The following is a 26,510-nucleotide window of genomic DNA, read 5'->3' as shown; positions in this document are numbered from 1 at the left end:
GGAAGCCGCGCGCCCGCCCCAGCTCGCGGAGCGCGGGCCGCCCTGGGCCTTCCCGCCCCGCAGCGAGGAAACGCCCGCGACGGAAACACTTATGTTCTGTTTGTGCAAAAATTGGCTAAAAAAATAAATCCAAAACGCCAGTATTTCTGGGGATGGGTTTATGGTGGTTTATGTTGTGTTGTCCTTTTCACTCTACACTGAGCTATTGCTTTAAATGATTTTCTTACGTGGCTGCAGTGGCAACTCGTATATAGTCCGAATACGTCCAAATACTTGGGGTTGTTTTGGTTGGATATGGTTGGGCTCCTATAAAATGCGTTCTGAAAGCCGCTTTATGTCAGAGAAAGGCAGTAGTCTTACGTTGCCTTACGCTGTGTGTGCTGCTGCTTCAGAAGGCCCGTATGGGGTGTCCGAGTCGTTTCTCTGTGCTCACAGCTGAGTCRAGCATTGGTTACCTCTTTATTATTCACAGTGAATCATTTGGACACAGACGGAGCAAGGCCTGTGAAGGCACCTGAATTCTGTGGCACTTGGGCCCCCGGGTCCCCTCCTTGGGGCTCCCCAGGCCCCGAGCTGCTGTGCGTTATGATTATGTCCAGGAGATAAGTGATGTGTGTTCCCACCAGGCGGGTCACTTGGCATCATTATCCCCATGGGAAATACGGGCACCTGAAGAGACTTTACTGCGTCCTGCCRAGGCGGAGAACCTGCCTCGAGCGGGTTAGCCGAACGTTCCTGCACTGTGTGAGATGGCTACGTGTCTCTTCTAGGAGTTACCCCTAAACCTGTATTTTTCTCTTTTGTAGAAACAAGAGATCATTGATTCCATTATGTGTGCGTCAGCCAAATATAACAGCCGGGGTCCAGCCCTCATCCCGAGAATGAAAACCAAGCATCGCATCTACTACATCACCCTCTTCTCCATAGTCCTGCTTGGCCTCATTGCTACGGGCATGTTCCAGTTCTGGCCGCACTCCATTGAGTCGTCCAGCGACTGGACTGTGGAGAAACGCAGCGTCCACGACGTGCCCGTGGTGAAGCTCCCTGCCGACAGCCCCATTCCCGAGCGAGGAGACCTCAGCTGCAGGATGCACACCTGCTTCGACGTCTACCGCTGCGGCTTCAACCCCAAGAACAAGATCAAGGTGTACATCTACTCGCTGAAGAAGTACGTGGATGAGTACGGGACGCCGGTCAGCAACACCATCTCCAGGGAGTACAACGAGCTGCTGACTGCCATCTCTGACAGCGAGTTCTACACCGACGATGTCAACCGGGCCTGCCTTTTTGTGCCCTCCATAGATGTCCTCAACCAGAACACGCTCCGTGTCAAGGAGACGGCTCAGGCCTTGGCACAGCTCTCCAGGTACTTGCACACGGCCGTGTGGGTGCTTGAAGGGCTCCGGTAAGGCAGTTTGGGTGAACGCTGGAGGGGAATATACCGTGGGTCAGTGCCGCAGCTAGGCTTTGAGAGAGTTTATGCTTCATCCAGAGAACACTCCTTTCTAACGGTCACGTATTCCTCCTTTTCCCCTAGGTGGGATCGAGGCACAAATCACTTGCTCTTCAATATGCTGCCTGGGGGGACACCGGATTATAACACTGCGCTGGATGTTCCTAGAGATAGGTATGTGTTTTGCTGTGCTGGCATTTATTGGGTCTGGTTTTAAATGCCACTAAAGGAGCAGCAGACTCACAAGAGTGGCTGATAACAAAGGCCACGCTCCTTAACCTTTGCAAAACTGGAAAAGCCACAAAGGTCTTTARGGGACCGGAGCTTCTCTCATACGAGTCGAGGCTGAGAACTGGGACTGTTTAGCCTCAAGAAGAGAAGGCTCAGGGGGATCTTATCAGGGTGTATAAAGTGTTGATGGGAGAGTGTCAAGAAAATGGGGCAGAATTCTTCTCAGTGGTGTCTGGTGACATGGTGAGAGGCAGTGGCACAAACTGGAACACAGGAAATTCCACTTGAATACAAGGAAACACTTCTTTATTGTGAGAGTGGTTGAACAGGGGAGCAGGTTGCCCCCAGAGGGGTCTCTGTCTTTGGAGATACTCAAAAAAATGCCTGGACATGGTTCTGGACGATGTGCTGCAGGAGACCCTGCTTGAGCAGGGGGATTGCACTAGAGGATCTCCAGAAGTCCCTTCCAACCCCTGCTGTTTTGCAGTTCTGTAAGTGAGACTTTGTCTTTTCAAGGAGGGGAAAAAAAGGACAAAGTCAGTTCCTCTTTCCTTCAGAATAAGTGTTTATTCCTGGAAACTGACAGTTTGGCCTCATTCTTAATTTTGGAAAGAGTGTGATCTCTGTTAGACTTGCTGTAAGGATGGAAAATTTCAAGTTTAGACCCTCATTTCTTGTTACCAAATCCGAAGGCTGTACAGAAGTCCCATTAAATGCAATTTGGAAGCCCAAAGATGAATCCTAGCTTTAATTTTCTGATATAAATTTGAAGACTGCTTCAAGGTCACTGCTAAAGGCATTTGTCTTTCTGGTGAGTCTGTTATTTAAGAATTGCASTGTACTAATAGTTTGACAGTTATTCTTGTCTCTTCTTGAAGAAGTGTTTTTTTGAAAATATTTGCCAGGAACATAAAAGGTGTTGTGAATCCTGAGCTTACTTTTCACTTGTGGAGTAGTTTGCTGTTGTAGAAGGAAAGYAGAGTATTAGAAAGAAAGCTGAAATAAGAACAAGATAAATTTATTTAGTTTGAAAACTGTTGCTAAATAAATACAATTCTGCCATATTAACACATATATGTTTGGTTCTTCCAAGTGAAGTCCTATTTAACTAGTGCCTCTTCTGAATATCAAGGTGAATTTTCTTCTGTCAAATGTTTTGTCAACAAAATCTTCACTAGGATATGGATTTTTGCTGAGATGATTGTATATGGAGTATATCTAGATTTCTTTGCACCATAGATGATTTAAAACATTTTCTTGGGGGGCTAAATCACAACTCAGTTGCTCTGCATGCGCTCAAAGGGTAAGTTTACATTTTGTAATTGTGCAACTGCCTGTCAAGCACTGCTTTAGGGTGATGTTATTATGCCCATAATGCAGGGTAGCCTGAAGATGGCAGTCAAGTACTGTTCTTAGGTAACCAGACAGTTTTATCTGTTACTCCGTATCTGTATTTGTTCCAAGTATAAGTATTTCTTAAGATGAGTTTTTATTTGATAGTGTTTTGTTTTATGAAATGCACCGGGATCCTCTTATTCTGGGATTGTTGTTTGTGCATGTATGTCCATGGAAGTGGATTTGTTGACTAAATGTAGAATTCTTGTATTGAACATTTTGTTGTTGTTGTTAAATGTCACTTGTAGTTGCGCTTATTTATCTTGGCTAACTGTGCAGGAAATATATTACTTAGTAGGTGTTTGTTCTAAGTGCTTGTTATTCTGCTAGGCAAAGCTGAGTAATTCAAATCAAAATTCTTTTTTTTTTTTTTTTTTTCTTTTTTTCTCCTGGCCAAAAGCACCTATCAAAAAGCTAGGTTAAAGGTGCTTGCACAACTGTACTTTTACTCATAATACTATATTTTATGGACAATAAAATTACCCCTTCAGCCAAGAGAGACATACTAGTAAAAGTTCCGTTGTGCTAATAGGACTGTCTGTGCTGGAGTCTTCATGTAATTCAGCTCTGTCAGGTTACAGTTTCATGTGATGCTACTATATTTATAAAAATAGAGGATAAAAAGAGGAGTTCTGCTTTTGCTTTGGCTACATGTTCTTTTTCTCTCCCTTGTATGGGGTCTGCCATAAAGTCACCAATCCTTTGAAAAACTAACTGTTTTGGAGACCGAAGACGTGAGATTTGGGGGCAGTGCCTTTGCTGAGGTGGCCTGCTGTGCAGCTGTGTGTAAGGGAGCGTGCAGTGCTGATGCAGGGGAGGCTGCAGTGAGGTTTGGAGCTGGAAAAGTGTGGGAACTCCTTTTCTTAGGCAGCGGACAGGTTGTTTTATGTGTAGTGGAAAAACCTGGTCTCAGGTGACATGATCTGTGCAGCAGCCTGTGGTAGGACCTGGCAGGACCTGGGTGCTGTGGTGTGTGGTGGCCATGTGCTGCTGGAGACCTCGGGAGCTCTTGGGTTGCACCTAACAGAGCGAGCGGAGCGGAGGTGCTGTGCTAGCCTGGGAATGTGCACACGTGCTGCGGGGCAGGCAGCTGGCTGCGTGTGCAGGATAGCTGTTCCCRGGGAAGCTGCAGCCCAAGCAGAGGTACCTGGCACAGGCTCCCGACACAACGCCAGAACAACTGGATTTGTGGCGTTTTGTGGGAACACTGATGAAAACCACAGGTGATAGTTATGGAGTTTGCACAGGGAGTGCGTTCTGCCTTTACTCAGCACATATAAGATACCATACCTAGTTGAGCAGTAGAGTGCTATAAGTTTATTGGATATGATGGAATCATATTGTATTGATTTATTGCAGAATATTAATCCAGGTAAATTAAGACCTTGTGSACAAAGGGCAATTCAATTGTATAGCAGTTTTGCACCTGGAAAAGTCTTTAGCTAGGCTATCTCACTACATTTTGGTTGTTTTCTTATAAATCTTTTAAAACGAATTTCCAGAAGACGGCGTCCAAGCAGCCTGTTCCCTGGTTTTGGAGGTGGAAGTCTGCCTTGCTGGCACGAAGGCTGTGTTGCTGGTACCAGCTGCCGTAACACATGCAAATCCTGTCGTAATACTTTGCAAATAAGCTCCCTGATATAGATGACATTCTATTTAGTGCAATATTTGAGAGTGAAAGAATTTCTTTGGCTAACCTACTCTGTACCTATACATTCAAACATATGGTCCAATAACTGTCTTCCTGCTTCAGCTTCTCTGGCTGCTGGAATGGGTTCCACTGACTTGTGAGGCTTTGAAACTGGTGRTGATGGCAGCTGGGCAGGAGCTTTTAGAGCACAGTCCAGTTAGGGTCCTCCTGGAAAGAAGAAAGCGTCAATATCTGGGAGGTGGCGAAAAGTTGGGAACAGGTTCCCTCCTCTGTGRTCAGTGCAATTTATTTGTCTTGAGGACTTTGGGAGTTAATGCCTCCGTTCCTCCCTGCACCATACAAGGAAAATCCGAGTGGAGTTATTTAGCTGGTGTCGGTTCCCCTGGGGTTTTTGGGTAGGAGGCTGTGTGACACACACCTGCTTTCTCAAGGCTGATGAGGTGCCGTCATGTTTACACCGGATCCAATTAGACCAGTCTGGCTGTAGTTTCCAAATTAGGAGGTTGAAAAAAGAAAAGAGTTTTCAAGTGCAAGAACAGCAATGCCCAAGGCATTTTTTTTTCCTCCCTGCTTGTATCTGAGTTTATGTGACTGTGGCTTGGGACGTGGAGCTAGGAGGACAAGATCTGGTTGTAGCACCACTGTACCTCTAGCACAGAGTTGGCTCCGAAGAGGAAGCTCTGGAGAAGAATCCAAACAAGTCACTTGCTTTGGAAGTGCTCACTCAGCATTCAGTTTATTATCACTCTCTTCTCAAGTCATTTCTGTCATTTCAAATCATTTGTGTTGTGAGTGAAGAGTAATAAAGACAGGCAAATTGCTTTGATTTTAGTAGTTTTCATGAACTTGCWCCTCTAATTCTGCCTCTAAGATTTTCCAAGAGCTTCTTAAATGACATTTAGTGCTGCTTACTTGACCAKCTGGGCATAGTCACACATACAGCAAAGTGTGATCCTGTTGTCAGGATACTGGGCCACTCTGTGCTACAGCTAGAGCCACAAATGAAGTATCTTGTGGAGCCCCCAAAGGGCATTAGAAGAGGCAGGACATACTGGTGTTCAAGCAGGATGTCTTGTTCTGAGAGGGGGAAAATGATAGATGGAGTCCTCGATGCTAACTGATGATACAACTGCTGTGAAAAAACTGCTTCTCCAAATACTGTACGAAAGATTCACTTTAGAATAACTGAGAACAAGAGATAAGTGCCTGCTCAGTTCACGAACTGCTTGGGGAAATGAGGCTTCTGGCTGCAATGGGAGCTGCTTCAACAAGTCCAGCTCCTCGGGATCCTTTCTGCCGTAGGGCTGTGTTTGTCTTCTGCTGCTTTCCCCCGAGAATGAGAGAAATGGCAATTGGAAAAATATTTTTCTGCAAATTACTTTATATGGTAACTTTAGCAGACCCGGCATCCCCAGGGCAACTTGAAGTATAGCACAGCACGTTGCTCYGTGGCAGAGGCCTGGCAGTTCAGCAGGCTGCTCGAGAAAGCTCCCTGAGCAAAGCTGCATCTGAGCTGCTTTGGGGGAGCAGGATGGTATGTTCATTGTACCACCTGGTCCCTGGGGATGCGGTGGTGGCTGAAAAGCTGATGTCCTCTATTCACAGATTTCAAAGCCTCTTGATTTGGCAGGGGAGATAATAACAGAGCTTTTCCTTCTGGCACAGTGAATGATGCATTGTTTTCTTCTGCACGCATTGTTTTCGCCTCTTCCTTACAGCTCTTTCTTTCTGTGTGGCAGAAGGTTGCTCCATGTAGGAAAAGCCACAGACAATCGGGCCATCCCACTGGGAGGGTGAAATATATCTTAATTTATCCAGCTTTGATTATTCCCATGCTTTCTAGCACATAGCATCCCAAGCTGCCTCTACCCTTGGAAATTAATTTCAGATCATATGGAGTCCTTGTCATGTTTTCATTTATAGCAGCTTTTTTTTGCTGTGTAAAAATTAAATAACTTCACTAGTTTGTGTGATTACTTTGAAAGTACAATAGCAAATAATTCTTTAGAAGTTTCCATCCTGAGAAGTCCGGAGTTACTGTAAGCTGCCAAAGTATTATTGGACTTATACGTGGAACAAAGCTCGTCTCCAGCTCTTCACAAGCTATGCTACCCGGTGTTTTAGGAAGGACAAGTGTTGAGGAATATGTTAATTAATACATGTAATTAGGAATGTAATTATTTAAATTAGAATTGACTTGGGACTTTCAAGATTTCAAAAATCATAATGGCTGCAATATATTGCTTCCCTATTTTATGCAAAATCGTCTCTTTCCTTAGCATCTTATATATAATCCTAAATTTTCTGTTGGTGACTGGCTCCCATTTGGTATTAAACCAGTATAGGAAAACTCAAGTAACCCTAAGAGCTGCATGAAAAATACCACTAAGGAAAACTGAAGRAGAACCTGTCTGTTGGAGCACTCGTTCTTTTGATACCCTGGCAATGGTAACGAGCAAATGGTGCTCTGGGCTTGGGATGATCAACCTGCTTTATTTACAGGCTCTCTCTTTGTGCTTTCCAGGGCTCTGTTGGCTGGTGGAGGCTTTTCCACGTGGACTTACCGGCAAGGCTACGATGTCAGTATTCCCGTCTACAGCCCACTCTCCGGGGAAGTGGATCTGCCGGAAAGAGGACCAGGGTAAAGCAATTCCAGTGATCCAGCAGAGGATATTCAGTACCGTGTTTAATACGGGTTCTGCTGGATGTGTGTTTAGCTGCCAAGTTGTTGGTAGGTTGGGCAGTTTGGTAAGCACTGCGTTTGTGCACCAGGCCTTGCCATTAAATGTGATTTTTTCCAGTGCTTCTGTCTATCTGGCTCATCTGCCAGGCTGATTTATCTGGGAATTTATGTTTTTTCCTAGTGATTCTCTGTTTGTCCTGCTCCAGAAAGTGAAGTGTGGAACACAATGATATGCCAGGGTTTCTAGTAGCGTTAGAATAAGATTTGGTTCCAGATCAGTATCTATTGCCAGCTCTCTGGAAATAAGTAAAAAGTAATCATGAATATATATATATGTATAAATTTAAGTGACAAATAAAACAGAGCAGTAATGCAAAGCAATAAAGCAAAAACAATTTTATAATGCTTAAAAGCAATGGCAAAAGATTGCTATTTCAAGTATAAAAGAAGCACACTGTACCTCCAGTGTGACTTTGAAAAGAGTAAAGGGGTCATCGTGAACAACACAACTGCCTGAAGTAGCGTCAGCTAATGCAGACTTGGAAAGCATAAGCAGGAGGAATGGGGATGTGGGCTCTGTGGGCCATATGGATGCATTTTTTTTCCAGATCACTTTGAGTGCTTCTGTAGTTCTGGGGTCCTTTCAAAGTGATGTTGAAAATTTGGAACAGGTACAAGGGGAAGCTGCTAATGGAAGTCTGAAGGAAGAAGGTCTTGCAGAATGAGTCTTACAGAGCTTAGTGTGGTTAGCTCATGAAAAACAAGTATGAGAGTTGACTGGATTATTGGATTCCAGAGATTAGAATACTGAATTTTATCTTCCAGAGTAATGCAGGGAGACATAAACCCCGTAGCTGGAAGTAAAGCAAGCCAAATGGGAAATCACAGAGCATGTATTTAGCTGTTAAAATGATTTACCCTGTAAAGCTGTGGTTTCTCCAATTCATTCATTTGTTCCGAATAAAAGTAGGTGGAAGTCTGGAAGACCTGCTTTAATCAATTTAAAAAGCAAATTCTTCTAATATTTCATAAACCTCTTTAGCAGCTGAAAACATTTGACAGAAAAATAACAACATAGTAAGGCCCTGTCAAAAAGATGAGTGGACTGAGGCAATGGGGAGGGGGAGACTTGTTTGTTGCAGAGAATTAGGTTTCMAAAAGCAGAAGCTTTAGTTCCTTTCTGGTAACGAAGTTTTGTGGGAAACGTGTGTTACTAAAGGAGCAGACTGCGGTGGAAAGGCTGCAGTGGGGCCAGAGCAGAGCGGTCTCCAGAGGAGGAGACTCCACAGCCTCCCTGGGCGGCCTGTTCCGGGGCTCTGTCACCCTCACAGGAAGAAGTTCCTCCTCATGTGCAGATTGATGTATCTTTGTGGAGAGCGTGCATGTGAGGAGTGCGCAGTGACGTGGTCCGTGTCCACGCAGCCAGCCTGGTGCTGCAGCTGGCTGTGGGCCTCATAGGGAACCCCTGGCCTGGGAGCTGGTCCAAGGGTGTGAGCCTGGATGCCCCTGAGAACATGTAAGTGGCAAAACATTTCCAAATATTGCCTTCAGTGAGGGCTGGACTGTAGTCTCCCGAGTACCATCTAGTGGCCACTTAGCGTTATTATTGGAAACACATTCCCAACCCCAGTTTGATGAAGGAAGTGAGGTAAGGGAAGGACACTCGGGATTCAGGCTTGCCTGGGTAAATGATTGCATTCCACTGTTACAGGGGGCTATTTTCTGGTAGCTGTGTTGCAGTTTCTCTCATAGCAAGATTTGGTCGCTAGGTTTGGAAGTCACGGAGTGATGACTGTTTAAAGGCAAAATTTGATTTTAAACATATCCCTTAATGATCCTGCATGTTTTCTAGCTGGTCACAGGCATTTATTTTCACTCATCTGCAACAGTATTTCCTTTCCTTAAGGCAACTTCCCTCCTTCCTCCCCACCTTGCAGAGCTAAACTGCAAGTTTTTGATTTGCTGTCCTTTTTAGTTAAGAAGGTTTTAATATACCTCTGCTAGACTTATGTGTTCTATAAAGCTGCTGGTAGTAACTTGAAGCTTAGGAAAGAAAGTATGTTTAAGAAAGCATTTTTTTATGCAACTCAGCTGTTAATTAGAGCAAGTAACAAGACCAGCATGAGAATAAGTAAAAGGGTGAGAAAAGCAGCAGGAAAGGTCTCGCTTTATAATGGGTAAGTTTGTGTTTTCAGAGCTGTGCATTAAAAATAGTATCATATGTAGGAGAAGTGGAATGGTAAGTGAAGGCCCCATTTCTTGTGTCGTTTTGGCAGTGTCAAGACGAGCACCCGCTATGGGTTCCCTTGCATGGGGAATGCTAGAGCAGTCTGGCTTAGCTCGTCCCTTTAAAAGGAAAATCAAAGTGAGTGAGTGTAACATACTGTATTACAACATTGTTAAAGCTGTGAACATATAATCTGAGACTCCATCACTGTGTGCTTTACYTTCAAAGCAAATCAGCATTTTGAAATATTTTGATGAACCTTCAATGTTGTCTGGGAAATGTGGCCCTTGTCCTGACAGGAGAGAAATGAGTCATGGTCAGCAAGGGGAGCTTGTCCTGCCATCACTGTGTCAAGACTGTAAAAAAGGGTAGAGGGCAACTGATTTGTCACTTGAGCACTTTTCCCAAYGGAAATTGTTGATTAAGGATTTGGGAAGGGAGTCTAGCAGCAGCATCCAATATCCTAACTGCTTTGTAATTAGAAAAGAGCATGCAATAGAAGAATGAGCAATCCTGGCATCCATGGGGAGCTGCTTTAATATGTAGCCAAATGAACGTTGCTTCAGTTTACAGAGCAGCTTGAAATGCAAGTGCTTATTGTAGGATAGTAAGTATTAACTTAGTACAAGTTGCAGCTAATGCTGAACCACTTGCATCCAAAGCTTCATTTTACTGCATCATTCCCACTTACATCCTGGCCTGTGGAAGTGGGCTTGGCCCGTGTCCACCTTTGGTTAATGTGATGCTGCTTTGGCAGGGGGAAGGGGGGTGCACGGGCGGCCCCGTGGTGACAGTGGCCCTGGTGTTTCAGCCCTCGCAGGTATTTCCTCTTGTCTTCCCAAATGGCTCTGCACCCCGAGTACCGCGCCGAGCTGGAGGCTCTTCAGGCCGAGAACGGGGAGTCCGTKTTGATCCTGGACAAATGCACCAACCTCTCGGATGGGGTCCCTGCCATTCGCAAACGCTGTCACAAGAACCAAGTCTTCGATTATCCTCAGGTGCTGCAGGTAAGGCCGCCTCTCCTGCAAGCTGCTCTTCCCTTTGGAGACTCTTTTAACTACGGAGCAGTTCCTGTTTAGTACATTAGCATGAGCGTGTGTAGTGCCCAAATACAAGGGCACTTCCTTGCGTTTCAGTTAACTTGCTGGGTGTATTTTTTTTAGCACGTGGTTTATTATGTTAGCTTGGATAATATATGCAAATTCTGCTCGTTTGTACAAGGGATGAGAATTTTGGAGCCAAATATATGTATTCAGCTGCAGTTCGAAATTATTGCTCAATTTCATGAGGCTGGTCATGATAGTTTAAACAGCATGTCAACATCATGTCGTGTAAACTTAGAAGATGACATGAATGTGCCGTTGAATCTGATGGAAACAGGAGGAAGAAATGTTGGTGGTCAAGTGAACTCTTTTGAAAATTTTGCACAACCATTAGAATTACACTSTCCAGAATAACTGGCAAATTGACCTTCAGCTGGAGTGATTTTGGAATTGATTTCTCATTTCTGGCAATCCAGATCTCATTAGATGAAGTTTGGAAGAGAGCTTGGCAGCTTTGTCAATCAGAGGGAAAAATAAAATAAACTTTTAAGAACTTATGTGTAAACTTATTTGGGAAAAAGAGAATCCTCTAGTCCTCTATTTAATGGATTAAATTGGAATTAATTAGAATCCTCTAATCCTCTATTTAATGAAAATTGGTCAAGTTGTTTTTTGCATGCAGCTTACTGGTTACCCTACAAAACCCTACAAAATATCCTGCATGGATACAACAGACTAGACCAGAGGACTTGTCAGCATGCAGCTATGAAAACCTCTAGGTGAAATGTGTTTGGTGGCCTTGGCCCAACTTCCAGAGGCCTTTTGATGTGTCAGTGGAGATGAAACTAGCTAATGTTCTCAGGCCCCTGTGTCTTGGCAGTTCCCGAGCAGAGAGGTGCTTTGGCGTGCACCATGGTCGAGAGAGTTATGGCATAGACCACTGTGCTCTCTCTGCGGCCACCAGCACGTAATCAGTCTTTGAACTTCAGCAAATGATGATAAAATAGCAAACRTGCCTAGGAAAGGCAAACTTTCCACTCCTCCTGTTATGTTTTGGAGGAAATACGTCAAAAATTCCATGAGGAGGAGGAGGARAGGGAGGAAGGGGTCACCCTCGGTTCTAAAGTTTCAGCCAAAAGAAAAAAAAATAAGTTTTCTTTCTTTAAATGCAGACTGGACTGCTCAAGGATAGCTAGTAAGGGGATCTATATCTCTATCTCAGTGTATAATATAACTCGGAGAAGAGCTGGCACATGCCGAGATTGTTAAAATACTTTCCTTTGCAGAGCCCTGCGTCTCCCTTTGGAATGTCTGGCTGATAACAGTAGTGATGTGAGGAGATGTATTTATAGTAACCTTTGTCTAGACAGGAAAAATGCTTATCTGGGCAGATGAGCATGTGTGTCCACATCTGGGCTGCKTATTTTTCCCTCTCCCAGACCTTACCAGGGTCTCTTCCACCTGCTGCCCTGTGATCCCCTGGGTGAATGGTTAAAACGTGTGTTCATTCTCTCCTCTCCCTCCATTCCCCTGCTGTGTTTTCTTTCTTTTTTTTTTTTTTTTTTTTTCCTTTTGTGCTTTGGGGAAGGAGGGAAGCCTGAGGACCACGATCACAGTTCATCCTTTCCAGACTTTCTAGCAGGCAAACTCTTGCATTCAGTCTTTCATTGTAGAAAATAATTTTTTGTTTTGTTTTGAGTCTTTATACTTGCTTCTTGAAGTTCACAGTTCAAGTACGTTTTATTCTTCTTGAAGTACATTGTGAAGACCAAACACACTGCTCTGACATCCTGACCWTTTTTCATTTTTCAGCAGAGTGAAGCATAACTTTGGTCACCTAGTTTGTGTTTCTCTTTTACATTCTAATGCCAACTTTGGATGGAGTTGCTTATTTTCTTTGCAGTGAGACTACACTGCTGAATTATGAATTTCCTTTCTTTTCCTGTCCTTTTCTGCAAAATGTTTTTTTTTCAGCAAAAGTAGAGAGATTGCTTTGCTTTGTGTTTGTGCAGATGGTTATTTTTATCTAAATGTTGAACCTTATATAGCTGTATTTTTAGTCAGTGTCTCCCTATAATTTCAAATTCTCTGTTGCCCATTACACTCGCTAATCATCCTCCAGAATTGTTGATACCATCAAAATTAGTAAGTACTGCCTTAATTCTGCTATGCAGCTAATCAGAGGACACCCTTGATAGTGCTGTGTCTGGACAGATCCTTTGGAACACTGTTTGATCCATCACTTATTTTTGCCTGTGAGTCACTACTAACTGTTTTATATTTAGAGTCCTGTAATTATAATTTATGTATCTCCCAATGAGCGTTTTATCTAGCCCATGATTTTTAATTTGCTTGCAGGAATGTTATTTGAGATGATGTCCAAGGCCTTTTRAAGTTATGAAATCTATTACTTCTCTACTGTTCATAGAGCCCAATTGTCATATAATGGAAAACAAAATGGATTGACTTGATATGGATTGTTTTTTGTTAAGCTCATGTTGATTGTTGCTCACCTAGTTATGCCAAAATTTCAGAATATTTGATTTACTTTTCCCCATGAATTTTCTCAATTAAAAATCCAAAGTTACGAATCTTATTATATTGACTCAGTAACCCATGAAGCTATGTAATTAATTTGAATTTGCTGCCAAGTTAGAGTATGTTGGTAACATGGAAGAAAAATCCGTTTACCTTCTGGCCTGTTTTTTATGAGGAGAAAAGCAGGACCACGTAATCCTGCAACTTTGACCCTGCCTTCTTTTTGCCTTCTGTGCTGGGTGCCCTTTGGTGCCAGGAAGCCACGTTCTGCGTCGTCCTGCGCGGAGCCCGCCTGGGACAGSCCGTGCTGAGTGACGTTCTTCAAGCTGGCTGCGTCCCGGTCATCCTTGCTGATTCCTATATCTTGCCTTTCTCTGAAGTTTTGGATTGGAAGAGGTCTGTACCCGAACTCCTGTCCCTCCAACATGTGCATAAGAAGCCTCCGTTGCATTCGGTGATATGAGTGAGATCKGGGTAATGAGGCAGGTCTAGTGGGGGTTGCAGTGAATAAAATGGACTGGGATGGATGCTCTCCTTGTTTGAGAATATGAGAGGAAATCCAAGCAGGCAAAGATGAACATTTGGTTACCTTGTAGCCTAGGGTAGCTTTCATAAAATAGAAGTGCCACTTTGTCTTTTGCCTGCGTTCAGTGATGGATGACCCACATTCGGGTTCCCCTAAGAAAGGTATATGCCAAATATTGCTTCACTTAAATGCTTAAATTCACTATATTGTCTTGCCATTCATGTGTTCTAAGACTGAAGAGTGTGTTTGTTTTATAGATGAACGTACTGTTACAGTTGAGGGGATTTTTGCATGCATGCACAATGYCCAGTCTGTGTATGATCTTAGAATAATACATATATAAATCAGTTTGTATGTATAGCATTGCATATGCTATTACTGTTTGTTCACTCCAAAAGACATAACATCATAACAACTCAGTGGCAGCCCTGGGATTAGAGTTCAGGAGTTCTGTGTTTAGGTTTGTTCTGTATTTGTTGTGTTTATAGATCAGTCCGCAGAGTTGTGGCATTGCCCATAGGCAAACTGGCTGGAGTGGTAAAGGAATTCCACTGCAGCAGAGTAATCTACATAGAGGAGACAGTTTCTTTCTTCTAAAATCTTCCTGGTGTGTCTTAATAGATTAGGACAAGAATCTAGTTTAAAAAGAGCCAATGCAAAATTTTATTTAACTTATCTTACTACTTTTTTTTTCATTTGCAGAGCCTCTGTTGTCATCCCAGAAGAAAAGATGCCTGAAATGTACAGCATTCTGCAAAGTGTTCCTCAGAGACAAATTGAAGAGATGCAAAGACAGGTAAAATAAAGTTCTAGAGTTAAATCCTTTTCCTTTTTCCATGTTTAGGATGTGAGTTTGTAAATCTGCCTTATTGTAAAAGCTGGTGATGCAGCAGCTTCCATCATATACTTGTGTTAATATTATGATTATTCAGCCCTCTTCACTATGCTAAACATATGCATTCACCATAACTTTTCAATATTTTGTCTGTAGCCATCAGTGCTGCAGCTAGATCTGTTAAGCAGCAGCTGCTCAGCAGTACTCCCTTAGCCCTTAGGTCAGGAAGTTAAGAGCAGGGCATATGATTGCAATTGCAGAGCAGTGCCTGGGCAGGCAGACTGCAGTTACTCGGGACTGGAATGCCTCCAGCCTAGCATGTTAATGTGCATGCTGTTGTGAAACACATTGCAGCGTCCACAGGGATCAAAGCCTCCCCATCCTGGGCAGCAGCAGATAYGAAATGTGAAATTGAGGTTTTGAGCACCTGCTTCTTCATGTAAGAATCATAGGTATTTACCATGGGAATGGAGATTGCTGGCTCCCAATAATGTGGTCTAGTTGGAGACCACATTCATTAACTTCACTTTTTCTTTCTTCTTTTATTTTTTGTCCAGTCTGTTTTCTTAATACATATTGCGATGGTAGATCTCCTTAAATGCAGGTTTACTGCCTGCTTTTGTTTRCTGAGCTTTTTCTGATTAAATCACAAGGTGTATATACCTATTTTTATATATTTTTTTGTTTTTCTTTGTATTATATCTAAGTTTCTGAAAGAAAGTTCAAGAATTTGTATATACATAGGGAAATTTTTGGTTATAGATGAGCTTTAAGCTCTCAAATGCGACAACTTGTTATGCTTAAATGCTTTAAATATTTTGAATAAGATGATGATATCTGTGAGGGGAGATGTTACTTATTTTGTGACTGGAAAAGGTGAGGTCCTGAGCTGCTCAAACTCGCAAATGAAATCTGTGTGTTGGGTTTATAGTCAAAATGAAACATCTTACAGTTAATTCCAGTTGATGCTGTTGCCTGTTTGTTACTCTGTCATCACCAAGCTTTAATTCAGGAGTTCATGCACACAGTGCAGATCAGCACTGTTAGATGTAGCAGGATTTTCAGAAAATGTGAAGAGATTTGTTGGCAAATTGCAGGTATGGAAGGATTCAACTGCGTGGTTCTTTTGGTGCTTTGAATAGGAAATTCCATTTTGGGGTTAGCGGTGAGGGGAGATGCTAACATATGTTAGACTGTAACCTGATTTCTGGAATCTTTAGGCATCATCACTGTATATATGGTACATGAGCATATCCTGAGGTAGAAAGATGCTGCTACCACAGTTGTACTGCTGAGGAACAGAGGTCTGCAGAAAGTGAGGGCCTGATGGATGGAGAGAAAGTAAAGGGTCTCGTCTCAGATGCTGTGTGAAGGTGTCTAACATTTCTGTAGTGGGATTTTTGCAACTTGTGAGGACAAGTTTCTGCAACACCATTGAACAGCTTCATTGACCAGGCCGTCCTATGTGTCACTTCCATAAAGAGTGGCCCAGGTAATCTTTTGTTTTTGAGGAGGTGGGGGTATGTAATTTACATCACTCTAGTATCRTTATTTCTAACCAGACAAGGCTAAACTCTGCATGGTGTTTGCTGCATATATATGTAAAGAAAATAGACTGACACTTTACTGGTGAGTGTCTTCCATAACGGAATTCTGTTGCCAGCTTCACTTTATTCTGGGTACAGCGTAAGTCTGCAAATACTGCGGTGGCCATCAGAGGTCTCCTTTCTCCTTGGTCCCTTCACACAAATGAGCCATTTTTGTGGGATGCACAGGCAGCAAATACTAATGCAAAGCCAGGAGTGGCAAGAGGAAAAAGTAGCTTCACAGTTACAGCTACTGGAGACATGATTTGGCTTCATGTATTTATGTTTKTTTCTCTTGTGAATCTAGGAATTTTAGGAAAATTATTAAATCTGTAATGTGAAAGAACCTGTATTTGAAAAGATTTTCCTATAGTTTCTACACTGATCATGAACATCATGCTGCCACTAGCGTGGAGAGGATAAAATGCAGGTGTTTCACCTTTGGAATTGAAACCTGCCAGGATATACTGCTAGTGTGAGCGGGACTTGATTTCCTATAATATAACTTTATTATGCCTAACTGTTTGGTTGAGAGTTTGTGGTATAAATCAGGAAAAAGAGTATTTATTGGTCTGAGCAGGGCTGGCATGTAGGAAACCTGGGCTAACTTCTCTTGCCCTGCGTTAGATGGGGCTGTATTCAGATCTGTAGCAGGTACAATATTAAGGAATGCCTTTATTCTCACTTGCAGGCATTTTGCCCCCCATCACTCCCACAAAATGTAATAGCTGTTTCCCCTCCTGTGATCATGCCTTAGCCTGCACTGTGGAGAAGAMAAGTTGCCTGTGTTGAAAATCCCATGTGGTGCGTGYGCCCGCGAAGGCGGCAGCGGAGCAYGTGCTCGTTCTCACAGACTGCCACGCAGCGACCATCCAAAAGAGCCTCCRCTGTTGGAGCTGCTGAAATTAATACCAGTCTGCATGAAGCTTGTGCATCTCTGGGCTTGCTGTCTTGTCTGTTTTATACAGTAATGTTGTCATTCCCGTTTTCTTTGAAGCTTCCTGGAACCATCCCCCCTCCCAAATGGTTCCATATGGAGCGCGGGGCCTGGCAGAGGTGCCCGGAGGCGGGTCCGGGAGCGGGGCGGCCTCGGCCCAGACTTCCCGAGGGGTCACGGCCAATTCCACGTGAGGATGGGTTAGGTGCTCCGAGGCTCCTGCCCTCAAAAATGAGGCACTGGGAGGTAATACAGAGCTGTAAAATAACACTGTCGTGAAGAAAGTGGATAGGAATCGCCATGCGCTGTTTGATGCCATTTCATTTGATGCTCCCTAACTCCTGTTACTACTAACCGGAGTTGAAAATGGTTAAGTTACACAACCCAAAAAGAGTTGTTGAAAAACTCCAAGGCAGGAAAATGCATCGGAGACGAATGCAAAGGAGCCCCCTCTGAGCTGGGAAGGAGCAGGGCCCTGGGGAGGCACCRCAGGGTGCGTGTCGGGCCGCTGCAGAACCCACCGTGGGCAAGCTGTTGACTTTATTTTTTTTGTTTTTTTGTTTTAAGTCAACAAAAAACAAAACAAAACAAAACAAAAAAACAAAAAAATAAACAAAAAAAATTAAAATTAAAAAAAATCCCACAACCAAAAACTCCAATAACCTCGTGGCTGTGTAACATTCCATTCATCATTTTATTAATTAAAAGTGAAAATAAGCACAGCTGTTTGTCTTTTCAAAGACARAAGACATTTCTAGATGGACGGTTAAAAACTAAAAAGGAATWTAAATTTGATTTTAATTTAAAAAAAATATAAGTGTATATATAAATATAAGTATATATAACTTCTAAAAAAGCGTGTAGAAGGCATGTAACTTGCACTGTTTGTTCCCACAGTGGCAGTACCTGGACAAACTGTTAGGGATCTTTTTTTAGTGCACATGCCCTGTGCCTTAGCCCTGACCTGAAGGAAAGTTCAGGCTGCAGGTCAAGCAGACCTGGAGACACATGCATAAATCAATGACTTGTTTTAGTGCCACGTTAAAACAACATGAGTGGCTGGCTTTTCTGACCCCTCCTCCCTTTCATTTAATGTGCTGCTTTGGCTCTTCTTTAAAGAGGGCTCTGTAGAGTAATTTCAGCCCTTATCAGCTTGCTGACAGCTATATGAGCCTTTCTGCTGGCTCCAGGCAATGAGTGCCGGCGTGTGAACCTTCCCGTTCTTACTGCGAAACGCTCCTGCAGAGAGTTAAAGCAAAGGGAGGGTATGCAGGTTTTTTGGTGGGTGGCGTGGCTCACATGCAGGGGTTGGGATTTAGTTCTGCTTAATCAATTAAAGACAACTTCAGGATCTGGACACTGGTTGCTCTTTGAGCACAGATAGATTTTACAAGTCCTTTAATGAGAATACTCTGCTTCCAGCTGCAGTTCTTTCCCTGACGAGGGACAGCTTCTGTCTCGGGCTTCTTTAGACTCATCATTATCGAATTTAGAAGAACTTTCATCTGCCTGCCATTTGCAGCGTTTTAGGGAGTGTGATTGGAGCGGCTAACCCTGCTTTAATCCTCCCAGAGTGCTTCTATGGAGCTTCGGGTCCCCCATAAATGTCAGGCCTGGACAATTTGCCATCCTATCAGATGCAGTGAAGTAAGTTCCAGTCCTCACCCTCCTCCCCCCRGGGAGGATTTGTTGCTGCAAACAGCAAAGGAAGAGAAAACTTTTACCTGGCTCATTGCCAGGATCACCAGGGAGTCGTAGAATCCTTGACATTTATATATGAGACTTTCATTGCCCCCTTTCCCCTATTGCCATTGCTTTCCGTGAACAGAGAAAAGTATTTTGATGTTTTCTGCATTGCAGAGCAGTCTTTGTGGTATCATGGRGAAGCAGCTCAGAAATCTAAGAGTAGCCCCCACTCTGTTGAGTGGTTTTTATAGGATGGACTTGTGCTGCCTTAGTATCTTAGATTTGCAGCTTCTAGATCAGAGGAGATTCAACTTGAACTGCAAGAGTGTTTAGACTGTTTTCAGTGTATATGATGTTGTAGAGTGGACTCTTGGCACGTGCCCTTTGCAGAATGCCATAGACAGCTTGGATGTGCTACAGATAAATCCAGTAAATTCTTTTGAACTCTTTTAAAATAATGCAATTCTTTTAAAATAGTATTTGAGAGTGTTTTGCGTTCTGCACTTGAAGCAGTTTGCTACAGATGAATGGATGTTTAAACATCTTTCCTGACGTTCCTCTCATTCTTCACTTTCCTGTTCTCTTCCTCTGCAAACATATCACGTTTCTTGACCAAATTCACTTGTTCCACTCACCCCGTCACTATTGAAACTGTTGTAATATTAGCATTTGTCTGTACAGTATAAATACACTGCGTTTCTGTGGTAAGTTGCATTTGAGTGCCATAAAAATGCTTTATGAGCAATAAGTGCATCTTGGTCTCATACAGTTTTACTGATGAGTGAACAGAGACATAAATGACTTGTCCAAGGTCAAACTCTTATGGTAATAATGGAATTTAGAAGTCCTAGTTCCCCTTTCCTTGTTTTAATGACTACATCACATGCGTCTTGCAAGTCAACTTGGCTTTAAGTTAGGAGGGCTTTGCATGTTCTTTAAAAAGTCTGTCTCCAGATAATCTTTAGGCACCTTTTTACTTTAATCTTTGACTGTAAGATGTTCAAATATATCTAATATTTTCTTAGATGACCACATGTAGGAAAATGGTGTGTGTCAGGAATGGACTACACTGTTATGCCCCTTGACTTGCAAACAGCACAGCACATATCTCAGGATTGGTTCCTTCTCTCTACCCCTCGCTTTCTCCCATTAGCAGACAATTTTGAATGCTCTGACCAAATGCTTTCCAACACACTAAAGCAAACAAAACCAAGGAATGCCAATGACGTTGTGAAAGTATGGGGCAAAACTCTTCTCTGATCCTGAATCTGGTGGTTGGGTTAAGCCCTTGGGTGTGCAAGACCTGTTAACCACCTACTGGAAGTTCTTCAGTAAGCCCCRAGCATCAGTGCACAGTCCCTTCTCTTCACCACCCCTTTCCTTCTGATCCATTCCTACCTGTGTTTTGTCCTTGTGGATCCCCTGAGGCTTGAGCTCTGTCTCTTCCAAAAGTAGAAAAGTAGTTGTATATCAAGAGGAGAGGAAAAACAATTCCTTCCTGACCCTCCAACTGATCAGCTGAAGTGAAAGGTTAAAATCTGCACGTGCTGGTCGATGATGCCTTATTTGCCTTCTAGGGCTTGCTGTTTATCTTTGAGATAGATAACAGCTATCGTTTTGGCAAAAATTGGTATCATATAATAAAGAACATTTCCTTTTTAGGATATTGTCTTGATGTTTTCCAAATGAAATACATAACCCTTGTCTCTCAGTTATTTTGCTCATCTAAAATCATTTTCAACCCTATTTCTACTGAGTGTAGCCATGACATAATATTATCAGAACCAGCAACTGTTAGTGGCATTACTTTAGCAGACAGTCGTGCATTTATGCACAGTTTAGAGCATGAAGGGTAATACCATTTTACAGCGTTTATTTTTAAAGTGTGGAGGCCACACTATATCTTAAACAGAATTTGTCCCATATATGAGGAGAAAAAAAATTGTAGCTCTTTCAACGTTTATCTACGTAGAGTGCAATAAGATACGTAGGTATTCAAGCAGTACTGGCACTAATGTCTGTGGTTAAAACTGTTCACAACTGTGTCTATGTGGGTTATGCGTATGCTTATGTTTACATAAAATAGAGCAGTATAGAAACTGAGCAGGAAACGGAGCRCAACATGTCTTCATCAACAGAACAAGTTCTTCCCGGTGTAGGGCTTAAGCTCTGAAATTGAGGTATGTGCTGACTTTTGAAAGCTCCAGCGTGGTGGTAACCCTACATAGATTTCTCTTTTTTCTTACTGCAAAAAGCTATCCTTTCATGTGTGTGATTGGCACGGGGCTTGCTTTGTGTTTACCTTCTCTAATCAAGGGAATTTAAGCTTTTATTCTCCCGGCATTAGTACGGCAGTCATGGGAAATCTCAAACAAGACAGATCTTATTGCAGCAGTTGACACAAATAAAAGCAGTTGTGCTTTTATTTATTTATTTTTGATGCTGGATGCTGATTAAAAGTTTCCAAGCATCCTTTCCCCTTCTTATAAAGGCAGCCAGCAGAGAGCAGGGCAGCTGCTGAGCAGGGGAGATGCTAGTGGACATAGGACAAGATCACAGTGGGAAGCATCAGCGTGTGTAACTCAGAAAGCTGGGAAAGGTGTAAACAGATCCCCAATTTATCTGTAGAGTGGGCTCTGCAAACACTGTTTTATTGGCCAGTGGCTCCTGCTTTACTAACCTCTAACCTCCGCAGTGCTCCGAGGTGCTGCCCACCAGCCAGCCTTGCCTTTGAACCCCCCTTGGCTCCTGCCACCTCAAAGGCTCGCAGTCCGATTCCTGTGTTTTGCTTGGGACCTCACCTCTCAGCGGGGTGCCTGCAGCGGGGTAAGCTGATCTACCCTGAGAACACAGACATATTTGAAGGCAGTACCCCCGAGACCTGAAACCTATTGCTTTCTGTTTCAGGAGCTGTCCATCATTTGTCAAGAAATGTGGCTAAAAGCTCCCCTTCCCCCCTCAACTTGGGTCATACTATAGTTGAGCATTCCCTACAGCTACATATATGTAACTGTTCTTTTCTGGACTGCTCTTGAAGCAGCAAGAGCAGCAAGTTTGGTTCTGTGTGGCTGACAGGGAGTGTGCGAAGGACAGTCCCTGTCAGAGGTAGATGGGGAGAGCTCTTGTGGCTGCTCCTCGAGTGAGGTGACTGCCCCATGAGACTGGAGTAATGGGAAAGCCCCCAAAACTCCCCAAAACTGGACGAAGAAACACGCTAGTATTTGTGTCCTTGCATTATCAGTAATGATTGTGTGGATGTTATCTGGATAGTAGAACTTGTATTGCTGTCTTACAGCTGTGTTATCTCCTTGGTGTCAACACAGGTCACTTGAGTAACACAGCAAGATGGAATTGAAAGCTCTGCTCAAGGGTACTTGGGAAATGGAGGCCTTTTTTACATTACAGTTTTAAAACTAAGTGTGTTTGAAACTCCGCACGTTCTCTTGTCTTGCTTCTTGCTTTGCTGGCTTTGTCTCTGTGCTTTGGAACAGTACTCCCTGCCTCAGGGTTTCTTTCTGCTCACAGTTTTGTTTTCCCTTTGTTGACTCCATAACTGAAGTGAATTTTTGCCATGGATTTATATGGTGTCAGGGCAGTAAGTCAGGTTTCCTGAGTTGTGAATAGTGTAACTTTTGCTTTCTGCAACAGAGCTGCAAAATCAGGCAGTTCATTATTCAGAGAAACAAGCTGGGCCTGAAGAAATCTTTGAAGGGAGAATACCAGTGTTAAGTGGTACTTGTTTCTGTTTGAGTCCTGTGTCCTTTTTGCTATTTTTAAAACAAAGTTAATATCCCCAAGTCCAGAAATAGTGAAGATAAGTATTGAAGGGATCAAGATAATCTAAGCTTTTTATTCTTGGATCAAAATCTAGGCAAGAAAATGTTACTGTTTTATGAGAGAGAATGAGAGCTGTTTTTTTCTGTTCAAGAAATAGTCCTTTTTATGTTACATGGTTGCAGACAGGTTTTAGGCAGAGGAAGCCTCGTGTTCAGTTCAGAACAGAAGATAAAAACGTTAAAAAGGAACCCCAAATTATCTGCAAGTATGGAAGCAAGACTTACAATGTAAGACTTACAACTTTAACAAGTATACTTTCTTTAAGAAATTATTTTCATATATATGTGTCTGTGTGTGTAGTATTGTACAYATGGATTGCTGTCATTCCAAGGAGGTGCATTGTGAGGAAGACTGCAGTACAAGAACATTATGCAAGAACATTAAGCTTAATAGCTGAGTGTTCAAAACTACCACCACCTTTTACTCTTAGCTCTTATGAGTCAGCATTTGTCTAGCATTTGCAGCAATAAAACTTGGAGACAGTAGAAGCAAGTCTGCTCCCAAGCAACTGGTATGGGGAGGGTAAGATTAGCTTTTTGAACTCTGACCTCAATGTCCCTTATGAATTGACATTTTCAGAGAGGAAAAAAGAAAAGAAATTTGGGTAATGGAAAGATTTAGTTTCCACTTCTGCTTGTGTATATGAAGAGGGAGAATATGCTTATTTTGTGAAGTTGAATTACAATAAAAAACAACATGACAAAATGTCTATCTTGAATCTCTTTCTGAAATGCTTTGTTCAGAATGTCTGTGGTCTTCACTCGAGTATGTTGAGTAATAGCAGCACATGGCATAGATGGTCTTTTGGGATCAAATTTGGCAAGATTGAGAGACTGTGGATTATCCAAAGTGCTTTCTGTGCCAACATCTCATGAATAAGACATGAATGCATTTGTGACATAATCAAGGACAGGTAAAACATAGGAATGTAATGATATAAATTACTGTGTGCTTGTCTTTTTTTTTYCCCTTTTGCTCAGCCTGGAAAAGTATCCTTTGATAAAGGAATTTTCCTTTTAGGCCTCTCATTAAATGAAGATATATAGATGGATTGAATATTTTGGGGGGCTTTGCTTGAGCATCATGCCTATTCGTGAAGACAAAGTTGAAAGATGGAAGAAGTGTTTCAAAATAAAAGAGCACTGTTATGTTCTGTCAGAGGTGAATGTCAGTTTAATTAGAAACAGTTCTATGTGAGCTGCATTTTTCTACTGCTTGTTCCTCTTGTTCCCTTCTGGAGTACTTTCTAGTTTGAGCATTGGGAGAACCCAATGCCAAACTATGTATTAGCCTTTATCTGGAATGATTAGACACCAAAGAAGTTGTAGTTGCATTTCCTCTTGTGACCCTTCTATTAGCCTTAAAAAAGCATGTTGATATTCTGAACACTCTTTATACGATGACAGTGGCTACTGCTTTTTTGTTAGGTCTTTGTTGCCAAATAGCCACAACACAACCAACTTAGCTGAAAATTGAAAGATGCTCTTCTAGAAATCATGAATATATTCTAGAAAGCCTTTCATTGCCAGGCAAAGTAGTGTGTGTATGTACAGAATTTACATTGCTTTACGGTGATTACAGAGAGAAGATCAAGCCAGCCAACTCTAGACATGCAGAGTTGGGTGGTGTGATGCTACTCCTAAGTGTCCCAAACCAATAAGCACTTTTGAAAATCCCAGGTCATTATCACTTTATAGAAACAACAAGTTACCATTTAATTGCCTAGTGCCTTCTAGGAGTTTCTGTGTAAGCCTGTCTAYAGGAGCAAGGATGGGCCCTGGTTTTAGCTGACGCAGCTGGGATCATCTTTGCTGAGAAACTGCATGCTGAGAGAGTGATGCATGGGATCAGCAAGGAAGCTGTTGGAGCAGGGAAGCAGCTGTAGAAACAGTAAGGCAGTCCAGAAAGCGGGACTGGCGGGTTGCAATTCAATGGCAGAAATAGTTGGGAATTTAGGACTATGAGGTCCTCAATATGAGCACAAGGTTTGTCCTAGAAAGCTTTGTATTAAATGCTTATTCCTCCAAAAAGGAACTTAGGATCTTTCTGGCTCCCATTTTGTGCTGCAAGGCCTTGAAAGCTGATTCTTGCTACCTGGTTATTATATGGCTATCTTCACATATATTGCCATAAGCTAAAAACGCATGATAATTCAGTTTATCATGAACCTCAGTTGCCTAATTAATCTTCCCACACAGTGGAGAGGGGCTAAGGGGTGCATGTGGACACTTAGAATAGCTTACTTGAGGGGAACAGCTTGTTAGGGCTCGGTGACTTAAAAGGCATTTGATTATAATAGTGTCACATGTAACTTCAGAGCCTGAAGGTTAATGGTCAAACTTGTTGGCTAGAGCTCAGAGCTGTAGATACTTCCTGTAATCTCCTTTATGTTTCTCCCGAGGGTACACATGTTAGCAGAAGGTTGCTGCAGTCACTTGCCCTGGTGGTACTGGGTGGCTGAACATGACTTTTATGAGTTTAGGGTTTCTTTTCACAAATAATTAGAAAGGACAAAGTTATGTTCTGTGGGTTTATACACCCCTGAATTTACAGTGGTAAGTTAGCCTTGCAGTGCTGCTGAGAGATTGAGTAGAATCAGAGATTATGTGAATGGCAGACACTTACCTGTGAGTAAATAGCAAAACCAGAATTAAAATCATGCATTTGCAGGCTGGTTCCACAGCAGCTAGGCTACTGTCTTTTCCTCTGCAAAAAAAATAGAAATGCTAAAGAGGAGCCATAGAAGGAAAAATARTTGTCACTGTAGCCTGTGTGAAAATGGTAATATTTCAGGGTCCATAAACATTTTCAAGGCATTTGRGGAAACATAGAACTCCTGCAGCAGGGCAAAATCTTACAGCATCGTGGTGCCCGATGTGGAAGCTGAGAGAACTGCTGGTTTATGGGCAGTTAACTTTTAAGGCATTTTTTGCAAATGATGTTTTTTCCCCCTTTGATAACTTTACCAACTGCAAGCCAGTCATGGGCTGGGTAAGGACAGGAGCCTGGAAAGTTTCCTTCATGGAATACTTCTGCCCTTGATCTAAATGTTACAGATAGTATTCCTTTCCTTGCCCCATGCCCAATGTTTTTCTTTTCAGAAACTAATCAAAAGATTTACATGGATCTGTCTTGCAGTCTACACCGGAGCACCATTAGTGGCATTAACACTAGAACTTATAAACATTATATGAATAGGCCGGGTAACCTGATCCCATGCTGGCTTGTAAAGAGCTTATAAAGAGATGCTAGGCCCCCAAGTGTGTTTATTTCTAAGGAAAATAACACCTTACCTAAATAAATGTTACTTTCAGTGAGCTGGCTACCCTCTTGCTGCAAGCTGCTCTCTGTTGTCTCCTTTGGAAGGAGCTGCAAATGATTTTTTCCCAGACTCTTGCCTCTACCAGAGTGTGCTGAGCGTTACCAGCTCAGCTTCCTTGAGGCCACCGGAGCAAAATCCAGAAACTGGTAAAAAGAAAAGAAAAATGTGGAGGTGAGTTCTTGGTTTGGACCTTTACTTGCTTGATTGAGGAGACCAAGACTTTCCATGCCATCTGCAGTTCTGAGAAAGAAAATTAAAACAAATTTCTAGGCACTTCTTAAAAATTGCTGTTTGTGTCCCTCGTAAGTGGGCACGTGTATTTGTGGAGATGTATCAGTACCTCTAATGTTATATGAAGCAGCTTCAGCTTTAATAGAAATTGGTGGGCATCCATAGCCAATCTGAGAGTGCAGGAGTTGAAGGGAGAAAAAAAATACCAACTTTCTAGAACTGTTTCCTACCGCCATCCCTGTGTTTGCAGCCGTGGCTTCAGGAGCTCGCCTTTTGGAGACGGAGAGAAGAGTCTCCGATTCCGTCAGCCTTTCACTTCCTTGCAAGGC

The 26,510-nt window shown here is 42.7% G+C and overlaps 1 protein-coding gene across 1 annotated transcript in view; it reads left to right on the top strand.

The window, feature by feature from the left end:
- The first annotated feature begins 810 nt into the window (after positions 1–810).
- The window catches only part of EXT2 (exostosin glycosyltransferase 2), a 61,294-nt gene continuing 35,594 nt past the window's right edge, over positions 811–26,510 (top strand). Inside the window, exons 1-6 of the mRNA XM_026034671.1 lie at positions 811–1,366; positions 1,538–1,627; positions 7,255–7,371; positions 10,452–10,647; positions 13,478–13,617; positions 14,450–14,543. Coding sequence (XP_025890456.1) covers positions 831–1,366; positions 1,538–1,627; positions 7,255–7,371; positions 10,452–10,647; positions 13,478–13,617; positions 14,450–14,543 — 1,173 coding nt within the window. The 5' untranslated portion in view covers positions 811–830. The remainder of the gene's footprint in view (positions 1,367–1,537; positions 1,628–7,254; positions 7,372–10,451; positions 10,648–13,477; positions 13,618–14,449; positions 14,544–26,510) is intronic.

The sequence above is a fragment of the Nothoprocta perdicaria genome, unplaced genomic scaffold, assembly GCF_003342845.1.
Source record: "Nothoprocta perdicaria isolate Ctin4 unplaced genomic scaffold, notPer1 scaffold_15, whole genome shotgun sequence".
Taxonomy (NCBI): domain Eukaryota; kingdom Metazoa; phylum Chordata; class Aves; order Tinamiformes; family Tinamidae; genus Nothoprocta; species Nothoprocta perdicaria.
Note: the sequence above shows the minus strand (reverse complement) of the source record. Positions and strands in the feature narration are given on the sequence as shown.